Source organism: Agelaius phoeniceus, chromosome Z, assembly GCF_051311805.1.
Source record: "Agelaius phoeniceus isolate bAgePho1 chromosome Z, bAgePho1.hap1, whole genome shotgun sequence".
In the NCBI taxonomy this organism is placed as follows: Eukaryota; Metazoa; Chordata; class Aves; order Passeriformes; family Icteridae; genus Agelaius; species Agelaius phoeniceus.
The window spans coordinates 60,580,025-60,592,533 of NC_135303.1; the positions used below are offsets into that span (position 1 = coordinate 60,580,025).

General features: G+C 38.1%; 1 protein-coding gene across 5 annotated transcripts in view; it reads left to right on the top strand.

The window, feature by feature from the left end:
* SLC24A2 (solute carrier family 24 member 2) overlaps positions 1-12,509 on the top strand; it is a 113,806-nt gene that overhangs the window by 55,831 nt on the left and 45,466 nt on the right. For all 5 annotated transcript variants that reach the window (XM_077171085.1, XM_077171086.1, XM_054652318.2 and 2 more), the window contains exons 3-4: positions 998-1,036; positions 2,077-2,185. In XM_077171085.1, coding sequence (XP_077027200.1) covers positions 998-1,036; positions 2,077-2,185 — 148 coding nt within the window. The remainder of the gene's footprint in view (positions 1-997; positions 1,037-2,076; positions 2,186-12,509) is intronic.

The window sequence follows — 12,509 nt, forward strand, 5'->3', positions numbered from 1 at the left end:
ATAGTTTTCTTCAATAGAGCATAAAACTTTTTTCCTCTTTTTTTCTTATACAAGAATAGATTTATTTTAGAGGTGACAGGTGTTCCTTTACTAGAACAAAGATGTTTTTGTTGTCTGATTATCTTTTCTTTGAGTTAATACTCAGAGCTGTAGCAGCACATTTTTGACAAGGAATTTGGTTCTCATTATCATTATTGTTGTATTTATTATGGCACATAAAGGATTTGCTCTGTCATTAGTGTTTGTTCATGGCTGCTTGCCTTCCACTTAACCTTCAAAGTTAGTTAGCCCCAAAGGCATGCCCAAAAAATCACTGTTGATGTGTGTCCAAAAACTGTGTTTTACTGAATGGGAGAGATTGTTCTGTGGAACAGTTGTGATGTAATTTGTTTTCTGTGTATTACATAGCACTAAAGAGTCTTTGAGATGGAGAAAATAATTTAAGACCCATTCAGAGTCTCATTTTCCTTCATGGCAGGGCAGTGTGTGCCATGCTGCTTGCCCTTAATCAGAGCTAAATGGTAATTTGTAGGGTGTTGTAAAATGGAAACACATTTTTTCATTTCCTTGCCTAGTCTCTTCCTGCAAAATACAAAGGTTACTCCTTTTTAGACTTTTTTTGTGGAACAGTTGGTCAATCCTGAGTTTCTTGTTGCCCTTAGTCTTCAATCTTCACTCTCTCAAACTGGTTTCTGTACAGGGAGTTTGCCTCCGTGGGTAATTTGTCTGAAGTGAACATTGTGATCTGCAGCCCAGCTGCTGTGCCAGGCCTGAAAAGAAAGCAGTTCCTGTCCAAGAAACTGACAAGAGTAAAAGGCGCTTGCACATTGCAGCGTAAATTTACTCTGATTTACTTGATCAGTGGGATGCCTTGAGTTGTTCAAAAATCTATCATAACAGAATTCATAGGATCAGACATGTGTGATGTTCTATTGCCTTTCCATTCCCTATGTGCTCCATCTGACACTTCTTTTTGTTCTTTTTCCTATTCATGCAGTCACCTAATGCTGGAGACAAGGATGACCAAACGTTGACGGTAGGCAACAATTATACATCTGAGCATTTGTTTCTCAGGAGGGTGGTGAGACAAGCCTTACATTAGTTTGCTGTGCATCAACATTTTTCTAAATTGCTGGGATTTCTTTCTCCTCCTATACTGCTACAGAGTTGAAATCATTTATTTCCAAACATAAAACAGTGAATTAGTATTCTTTATTGTTTTCTATAATTTATCACTTTGTATGTGTATGATACCAAAGATAAATCCATGTATTTTTGCCAAATATTATTTTCTTCAGTGTTGGTTTTTTTCCTCTAATTGGATTTCAGGGTCTTTCTAGTCAGTAGTCTGTTGGCTCTCACTATCCTTTTTATTGAAACCAACAGCCACAAAACAGTCTTATTCTGTGAGATATATACGATGCATTGATTATTGTAGTAGACAACTGCATGGGGAACAGAATCTTAAACTCTGTTTTGTATTTCATTCCAAGTATGCAAAAGATGCTTGTACATTAGATTCATTGCTGCAGATGTCTGAACTGCCTTACCACACTTTCAGTCTCTTTTTGCCATGAGACCAGTGGATCCAGCCAAAGCAAGGAGCATGTTTCTGACTGAGTGCCATTAAAAAGGATACTACTGTCTGCCCTTTTTCTCCATAATTTTGATCATACGCATATTTGCAATGTACTGAAGTAATAAAAATTATAACTTACTTCAGTGATTCAAGCAAAAGGTTCTGCAAAGAAACAAATTGTTAGTTCTTCCTGATACAAGTCTGAAGTTTTCATTTTCTTAACACTTTATGAGTTTTCACAAAGAAAGATTCTTTTTGCCATGTTTTTTCCTGAGTCCTGAGAGACTAATGGCTGTTCTGACAATCCATCCCCTCCAGAGAAATTATAGTTATGACAATGGATGATAAATTCTGTAGCTTAACATAACCTGCTATATTTGATAGTTCAAAATGTTTCATCATACAGTGAGGTGTGAGATTAATGCATACTCTTTCAGACATTGTTCCACACAAAAAACAAAAAGACCCTAAATTCTTCACCATATTTTTTACCCTAGACCAAGCCACGTCTCCAGCGGGGAGGAAGCTCTGCATCGCTCCACAACAGTCTAATGAGGAACAGCATCTTCCAGCTCATGATTCACACACTTGACCCACTTGCCGAAGGTATGTCTATGATTTTTTTTTTTTTTTTTGCTTTCCTGATGCAAAAAAAACACAAATGCTTTATTTTTTTGCATTTCTCTTGCTTTTATCAGTCTTTTCTGAATGTGTCTAGATTTTCTGAGAGAGTTCTGCACTTTTATAGTGTGATTTACATACTCACACCAAGACTTTCAACTTAGGAAATGTGTTCATTACAGTAAAACTAAAACTGGTCATTTGGTCAGTGCATAAATACTGATTCTCTTCTCTCCTGGCTTCAGCAGCAATGTAAAAGCTACAGAAACTGGATCGTCCTGTACTTTCATAAAGACTTTTTTTTTGTTTTCCTCCCTGGTTTTGATTTTATTAAAAAAAAAAAAAGTCACAGTGATGGATAATTTGTCATGAGCACTGTAGAAAAGAATAAGAATCTGTTGATTTGACTTTGGGTTGTTTAATGCTGACTTTAATAAAAATGCAGCCTACATACCTCTGTGTTACATGTATGCAAATGATTTATTTGCTTTATCCAAGTGTGGTGTGATTTATTGTTTCTTTGACAAATTAGCAAGAAGACCATTGCTTTGATCTGAGAAGCTGGCAGATATTGGCTTTGTAATTGTGGAGTGATCTGACTCTCAGATTCTAGTAGAAGAACCAAAAAAAATCAAGGCCATGTGTTATTTGATGTCTGTGTGTGTGTAGGACTTCTCTTGCTGCACTAATGGTTGTCTTGAGAAATAGCCCCTGTGAAAGAATAGGGATGTTCTAAAGAGACCTAAAATATTACTGACAGACCTTTCAAACTTCAGTGACCAAAAACTATGTATAACACTTCACATGAGCATACATAACAGATTGAAGACTACAAGAAAGCTAGAATACGTGACTGGAGCACAATTTGAACCTAATGTAAATTGAGAATAAGATCATCTCTCAGGCACTTTTCCATTGCTCAAGCTTACTTCACTTGTTTCCCATACATAGCTTGTTCAATGTTCAGACCTGTCTACTTTTGTGCTATAGTAAGCTTGTGCTGTGTAGTGTGATCCAGAGGCTTCCCCCTTCATGACAGTGAAGGACAAAAGGGGTTTGAAATTTGAAATTCATCTTAAGGGAGACAAAAACCCTACACTTTTGACAAACAGGTATTACTTATAATTAAGTTTGTCAAGTAACTCAATTTTGGTTTTCATATGTCAGTAAAACTTGATACAATTCAAACAATGGATTGATTGTTGATTGATGGAGATGTTTGCAATGCATAAATCTTACTTAGATTAATCCAGTAACATTTTCTTCAGGGTTTTTTCGCATGTAGTACTTCACTGCTTACAGATTTTTTCCTTTCCAAAGTCTTTCATTTCTCCTGGAAGTAATACTCTTTTAAAAAACTGGGAATAGAAATGTATTCCTGCCTTCAAGTAAGTGCATTTCATTATCTGGACATTTCATTAAAACTAGGACACTAAATTTACAAAGGGGCAAAAGAATCTACTTACATTTACTGTAAACTCTGTATTTTAAGGCAAACTTTTCTTGAGGAAATGGCCTAAAAGCTGCTGGGAAATAGCCTATGTATGTGCAGATATTTAAGTTGGTATAGATAAAGAAGCCAGTATTTCAAGCTTTTGCTGACTTTACAGAATTCAAATTTTAGTTCATGAGAGCATGAAAGTGCAATTCATTCAATTGCATGTGGAACACTGGTTTTAGCTTTTTATAAACAGACTTATGACTAGGAAAAATCTGTGAAAAATGCATCCATGTTTCGGTCACACATTATTAACCTTTTCTGAGGCACCACCTCATTTGTACACAGACTCAGCTTTCAAGATCTTTTGCACAGCAGGCAGTTTGGAGGGCAAACATGAGGAGTACTGAACACACTAATGTTGTTTTCTGAGATTTTAAGCTTTTGAGTGTCTGTATTAATTATTCTGTATTCAGCTTATTCTGCAAACCTCCATTAAAGAAAAAATTCATTTTATGTAAATAATGTGTCAGGTTGAGGCAGGTAATGCTAGTTACTACATTAAATGTCGTTGTATTTTAATCTGACATTCACTTAAAAACTATATGTGAAAATACATGTGGGTACCTACTGTATACAATATTCATTATTGGATCTGTATGAATTTTACCGACCAAATTTCTCCCCATCTTTTTGTGTTTTAATCTGTGTATAAGACATTGAAGAACCAAACTGGTGCATCATCTTTATTTTAAGAGTCTTTTACCATGCCAAATAAGTAATTTTTAAGCTGATAGCATTTCATTATTACAAATTGAAGGAAATAATATTTATTAAGTGTCTGAGAAATCAGTCCTTTGCTCTGTAAACCCATTATCTGCGGAGATGTAGAAATGTAAATGAGTACCACCAGGCCTTCTCTGGCCCATGTGGCTCTCTCCAATTTACATGTCCTTTCCTTTCCCAAAAAAACTCAACAGTTTTGAGTTTTGCGTAAGCAAAGAAAATTAGCTCTGCTGCACTCATGTAATGGATGGTGATGGAACTGCTGCATGACCTGTGGGGCTAAAGGTTTTCTTCCAAATCATTTGATGCAAGTATGGATCACACTCAAAGGAAGAGCAGAAATATGTTATAAAAATTTTTCATTCTTGCTTGAGTTAGCTTAAATTTCCTCATATTTCTGCCAGATGATGACTTAGATCAATAGGTCAAAAACATTGCATCCTTTGCTGAATCTGTTGGATTTGCAGAAAAACAGTTTATGAGAGCATTAAAAGGTGCCACTCTGAAATAAAAAAATAAGTTTGAAAGGTGTCTATCAAAGCTATTACATACACAGGGACTCTGGCAGGCCCTGCACTTGGGCATACTCCTGACATTTTCCTCCTTCTTGTCTCATTTCCTTTTACTGCATTTCTCTAGCATTTACTTCTTGGCCCGTCTCATACTGGATCTCAGTCACCTGAACCCTCCTTCTTTCAGCCTTCTCCCATAAGATGGCTTCTTCAGCACCTGCTGTCTTTCTGGACTGCTGGGTCCGTTCATCAGATCACTTCCCGATCAGTCACCAGCCACACTGCAGCTGTCACAGCCAAGTGAACTGTCTTTTCAGTGGCTGGAAAAGTGTGGATAAAGTCTGGGAGCTCTGTGCTTGATCCTTGAGGGCTTCTAGATCAAATATTGCCTTTAGAAGTTACATTTCTAATTTTTGCACTGCTGCTGAGAGATCCAGCTTTTCTTTCTCTTTAAGTCAGTAATAAAATTCACTGTTACATTCCCTTGAACAATTGCAAGGGAAATGGGGGCATCAGAAGGCACACTGCACTGTCATTTGGAGTTATGTGGATTTTGCAAGGGTGACAGAAAAGAAGTCCATCTGCATCCTCTTGGTAGCAAAAGCTGTATAGAGTGTATAAATAGGCCATATGACTGTTAAAGATCAGCTTGACCTACACACCATTATTACTGCATTAACATTCAGTGTATTTATAGAAAACCAGCTCATCAAATTTACTTCTGAATAATTCATTTGTGAAGTCAGAACCAACCTCTGCTGCAATTGAAAGCATATTAAAAATGCACTTGATTGCAAGTAGGATAACATGAAATGAGAGAGTAAGATTTACTTTCCAAAAATGTCGATAAACAGAGCAGTCCCTATGTACTATTGCACACTTATGACCCTATCCTTCTTTTCCCTTTTCACATAATAAATGTGGCTTTGTATGGCTTGTGGCTGTCTTTTAAAAGCCAGCTTGCAAACTCTCCAGAATCAGCAGGCTTGCAAGGCGTTCAGCCCACCTCTGACAGATGAGTAATATCTGAGATCAGTGGGAGCTGCTGGATATTTGGCTCTTTATAATCAGGCAGGTGTGCAGTCATGCTGTGGATTTAACAGTCTAGACAAGAAAGGCTTCTCCCCTTCAAAATCTTGGTCTCAGCATAAAGCTTATAAGAAGATAAGAGTTCAGCCACTCTAGCAGGTGAATGTATAGGATGTTTGTTAATGAGATGTGAACTTTACATTACAGCTGAGACATCATCATTCATTAAAAATACAAATATCTGTATGACATTAGGTATTTGTTTGCTTTTATCTAATTACAGAAATAATGACCTTGATAGACATCATTTCCTGAGGATTAAGATTAATGACTGCCTGTGTTTCTGGCTATCATCAACTCTCAGCCAGTCATTAATCCCCAGGAAATCCTATGCCATATTTGCTTCTGCTTAAGTGCTAGCCTTGCAATCCAGCTGGTCTGTTCATAACGACATTACCCGTATGAATAAGGATGGCATCATCTGACCTGCTGTGTTGGTCAGGCCCCAGTCCAAAATCCAAGCAACCTGAACATAAATCATGACAATCATTGATCATTTGTAGCTGTTTTCTTCTGAGTCCTGTACCTCAGATACCTTTGTCCTAGTTTTGAATGGGATATTCCTGGGTTATGGAAGTGTAGGTTTTGCAAAGATCCCTTTACATTTTTTAATAGAAGATGGCTGTTGTTTTGCAGTGGGAGCAGGGCAAGAATAAGATGGTAGGTATTTTTTATGAAAGTGTGCCGTGAATAGTAATCCTACCTTCTACCTAATCCTACCTATAAGCTGTAGGTTGCTGTAAAGATGATTCCTTCAGAAGTGTGGAGGGAGCATTTTCTCTCTGGAGGCTTCTGCTGGTACTCTGTTGAGCAGGGAAGATTCCAGCACTGAAGTGAGGATTTAGAGCACCAGTGCAATCTGAGGCTACATTGTTTTTCTTGCACAGCTTTTTCAAGACACAGGAAGAATGAGATTTTTTTCATTATCATAGCACCCCTTTTCTCCCTGCTGATAAGGTGCTACAGGCCAGCAAAACATCTCCCACAAGTGAAGATTTAGCTAGTTGCTGACTTTCTTTCTCTGTGTGACAAGGCTATAACTCATATGCAAATGACATCCTCTGCATGAAAATGGGTGTGATATAAATCTCTGTCATGGCTTAGTCCCCAGTGAGAAGCAGGTATCTTAAGCAATTTTCTCCTATTCCCATCTCAAGTCCTATTTCCAAAATGGAAAACTACAGGATGTACTTCTGCAGAAAATGAATTGTTTATCTTATAATCTGTAGGGTTTTTTTGAAGATATAAATATGGTGCATGTTATTGGTGAGAGAAGTAACCTTCTGTTACATAAAGCTGAGCTTACAATTCTATCACTTCCTTCACTGAACACAGAACAGTACAGTACTGTCACTGTTTTGACAAAAAATAAAAAGAAAACCTGCATTCATACTTCTCAGGAAAATAAAGAAGAATACTCAAAGTTTTTGAGATAGTAGTGAATTATTCATAATGGCTTGGTAGATGCTGTTGTTTTCCTACATATTGGTGTTAAGAATTTTCCAACTTTTCCATTCACTGCGAGCTGTTCTGCTTCATTTGCTCCTGCTGCTTGGGTACTTTTCTTAGATGTCATGAAAACTGTCAGCTCACCCAAAGGACATCTGGCAGAGGTTGGGTAGCCTTTGCCTGGATGTTTACTCAGCAGCCTCCCAGCTTTTGTCTCATTTTGCAAAAAACTCTTGTTTTTACTCTGTCCATGGCCTAGGTGAGATCATGTCTGTGCTCACTGCCATTGGTGCCATTGTTTGCCTGAAGCTGTTTATTTGCTGTATCTTCAGAGAAGTAAGGCCAGGCAGCTCAGTTTACACCAGCTCAGGGGTAATGCTCAGTTCCTGCATGGCCGAAGTAGCCTGAGCACTTCCACTTTCCTCATCTCCAGAACATGGGTCTCAAAAATCTTTTTCAACCTTAACCATTCTTTGATTCTGTTATGCAGCAGGACTTGAGTGCACTTCACAAAAGAGCAGAATCAGAGAATGACAGAATGAAGTAGGTTGGAAAAGACCTTTGAGATCATAGAGTCCAACCTATACCTAACACCTCCTCATCAACTAAACCACAGCACTGAGTGCCACATCCAGCCTTTTTTAAACATGTCCAGGGGTGGTGACTCCACTGTCTTCCTGGGCATACTATTCCACTGCCCAATCATGCTTTCAGTGGAGAAATTTTTCCTGACATCTAACCTAAACTTCCCTTGGCACAGCTTAAGACTGTGACCTCTCATTCTGTCAGTGGTTGCCTGGGAGAAGAAACCAACTCCACCTTTCAGGAGATTGTAGAGAGTGATAAGGTCATCTGTGAGTCTCCTTTTCTCCAGGCTGAGCCACCCCAGCTCCCTCAGGTGTTCCTCACAGAGCTTGTGTTCCAAGCCCTCACCAGCCTCATTCCTGTCCTCTGGACGTGCTCAAATGTCTCAATGTCCTTCCCAAACTGAGAGCCCAGAACTAGACACAGCACTCGAGGTGTGGCCTCACCACTTCCTAGCACCATGCCAGAGAAGAAAGAAATACATCTTCAGAACTATATAGGCACAAAAGTATTTTATTTAACATGAAGAAATACACAAATCTAGACAAAATTTATAGAAGTAATATTGTATGTTATTAACTATCTCTGCTTTAAATAATTAATAAATCTTGAGCATCCTTTAGGCATACCCATGGGCCTGCAAAGAACCTGAGCATCCTTCTTGCACCTTTGTTCCTACTCTGATTGTCCTTGGCTCTTCTTCTGTCCCATCAAGGAAAAACAGTCCTCTGAGCACAGTGCTGAGACCATTCTATCTGTCCTCTCAGCTGCAGACTGAAATGTTGGCAAGGGATTTCTGCCAGAGAAGATGGGGGCTCCCTGCCAGGCTTGGATATATATTAGTAGCTATTAATCAGAATACAGTGTTTTCTCTTTAATTCCTTCCCATGATATTCAGTCTGATATGATGGTGAGAAACCAATGAAAAAGGCAATTAGGCTGACCTTCAAAGTGTAGTGTCATGTCAGGCAGATACTCATACTCTTTTTATATGTCTAGCTTTCACAAAAGTGAGGTGGTTTTTCTCATTTAGGTTGAAAGGGACATTTTGCATTACAGAAACCAGTTAGTCCAATCTCCTACTCAAGCAGGATTGGCTTCAGCAGGTTGACTATGACAGCTTCCAGTCATGATTTAAAAATGTTCATAAATGGAGACTCCACAGTCTTTTTGGGAGACACATTTCAGTGTTTGCTCATCATCCTAATATGCGTCTGGATGGAATTTTCTGGTTTTTAGTTCATCTCCATTGACTCTTCCCCTGTCAATGGGGACTTCTGAGGGAAGTGTTGTTTCCTTTTTTTCTTTCTGTCCCATCAGGCTTATACATGGGGATAAGAGCTCCCTGAACCTGCTTTCCTCCAGGCTGAACAGTCTCAGCCTCTCTGATGAGAAGTGTTCCAGTCCCCTCATAATCTTTGTGGCCCAATGCTGGACTGGTTCTGGTATGTCTATGACTGCCCTGTACTGGTGAGCCTGGGACTAGTCCCAGCACCCACCTGTGTCTCATGAGCACTGGTGTAAACAAAATACCACCTCCTTGACCTGGTGGCAGTGCTCTCCCTAGTGGAGCACCTTAAGGGTGCTGCTGGGTCACCATTGCTGCAGTGGCACTTTTCTTGCTTTCGGTGGCATGACTCTCCACACAGTCATTTGCAGGAAGAAAGCTTTTTCCTGGGAAAGTTTTCAAACATCTAAATGAGATAGGTGAAGCAGTGAGGCGCATCATTCTCCAGCAAGGTCTTCTTTCACCTTTCGCTGCATTTCAGCTGTGGTAGAGACCACCAAAATTGTGCTTCTAACTTAGATACCTGTGCTTCCATGATAATGTAGATGAGATGAGTATTTTAAAAGTGTCTCAACATCAAACACCCCATAAAGCCAGAGTCAGCAACAGCATAAGTAGAGTAGAAACCCATATGGGCTACATGCAGCTAAGGGCACATCTATTTAAATAGGCAGAGACAGTATTTTAGATAGCCTAGTTCGTATCTGTCAGAAAGAGAGAGAGAGAGAGAAATTAGATAGCTGTTTCCTCCAATATTACTTAGGACTTCAAAGCCAAGAATGGATACACTTGTATTTACAAACTTCTTTGTAACACACAGAAGATATAAATGTCACTGTAACAGCTGTGGAACCTGAGCTGTCTATAAAAATGTGTGATTTTGGCATAGAGAAAAATGATCTCTTGGGCTAGTGAAGACAATTTTATTATGAGGTTTTGGTTTCACTGACTATTTTTTATGTCAATCATAAATATATAGTGACGATCAAAGTAGATATTCAAAGTCTAAATTATTTTACTGAGTGGATCTATTTAGCTTACATACAGGAACCATTTCATTCTTGTCATACTTTGGGCATGTAGATCTTGCTTTTTCTAGGTAACAGAGGTTGCACTTCCATGACTATAGGGAGAGAGGGCTTGCAACTTTTATCCTTCCCACAGATATTAAAAACTCTGTGTTTTGGTTATACATAACTTTGTGGGCAATGAAAGCCTTGCAGATTTCTCTCAGAAAGGGCAGTTCAGTGGGAAAATTCAGCTCTTTGTTAATGCTCTCCAACTCTGTAGCAGTGTCAGATCTGCTTATCTGCAGAGGTTCCCAAGACTCAGAGAGAAGGCACAACTCATTGTTGTGTTAGTTTCATTGAGAAGATTTCTACTTACATAAAATTGAAGCATAGGTCTCCCTTTAAAATCTGTATTGATCTTTGTAGGTGGAAAAAGTTAAATAATGAAAATTTTCCGATGCCTTTTTAATTTATTTTGAATCTGAAATGTAGTCCTTGTGTTGGTTTTGTTGTCAGTTTTCACTATTTACTTCTGCATGCCCTGTTTTGTTGTTTTAACTTCGATCTACTCAAGCTGTACACTGCAGGCAGAATTCTTGTTTCTCTTCTTCATAATTTTTCCCAGTGTTGCCCTGTTCTTCAGACAGTGTATTCTTGGGATTTCCTACAGAGAATGCAAGGAAGACATATAGAATACAAACATGATCCCAGCACAGAGTACACTTTTCCTGGTTATGTATTTACATGCTTAATGGTTTTAGCTTCATTTTAAGTTTCTTCCTAACTCAGTATTTCTTTGTTAAAAATATGAACAACAAAGAACATAAGCAATGTATAAACCTGTACAGATCAGGGAATATTAGTGTCTGTGAGGGACATTCCATTGAAGCTGAAAAGTGGGAGATTTCCTTTAGTACAGCTTGTACATGACAGATGACTTCATCATCCACAAGTTGATTGGATTTTATGACTGGCTACTGAAAGGAAGACATGCTGTCTGCTGTTATTCTCCTTGGATATGCTGGAAAGCAAAACAGCTGAAATTTGATTAGTCGGAGTTGTAGGTTTCCAGACCCTACAGTGTCTGGCCCAACAGACACTCAAGGAAATCCTGATCCCACTAGAATCAGTTGTTGGACTCCCAATATCATCAGCAGAAGGAGGTTTTCACTTCTACACCTTGAAATTCCCATTTTCATGAATATTTGAAAATTGTTTGAAGATAAATATCATCTTCAAAGTCAGCAGGAATTGTGTTTGATCCTGGCCAACTCAATTCTGTTGTATTGGTTGTCTTTTGGAGTTACTACATTGTAGAGAATGTTTGATGCTTGTCTTCAACAGTTGATGGCAGATGGAAAAAGGTATCTTATGATGGGAGAAGAAACAAAGCTCTCAACAACAAGCAATTTCATGCTTTTCTTTAATTTAAGTGAAATAAAAATACCTAAAAATATCAAAATCTGGGTCTGACTCGCAGTAGTAATTTAATTTACTTTCTGCTCCATTGCATATGTCATTGACCATCCCCTTAAAAACATTTGCTCTTCAGCCCATAGCAATTATAACCCCAATAAATTTCCATTTGTCACCACAAGGAGATTTGTTAGATAGTATAGACTGAAAACAGTGGATTTTCACTTTTCATTTTAAATGTTGCACTAAGAGCAAAATAACAGGTAGATCTAACTTTTGGACATTGTCACTATCTTAAGCTGCCCAGAGCTCTGCTGATATGATTGTAAATTCATTTAGTTATATTTCTATTCACACTCCAGCTTGATAAAATTGCAATAAACCAATTATATAAAAGCAAACAACTCTAATAAAATTATTTTTATAGCAAAACCACCTAAAATTAAAAAAAAAAAAGGCAAGGACACATGAGGAGAGAGAACAGGAATAGAAGGCTTGCAATTTAAAGGGATGAAAGGTGACCACATGTTACTAGATGTGGTCACCTTCCATGATGCACAAAGAGTAAGTGATTTAGTTACTCTCAATGTTCTGCCAATAGCCAAGTACCTGAAAGACTTTATTTATAATATTTTCTGCATTTGTTTAGGATCTTTAATAAAGCACTACTAGTAGTAGTAGAAGCAAAAAATATGTAACTCTGAAATTCAATGCAATTTTAAACTTTATCACTTAT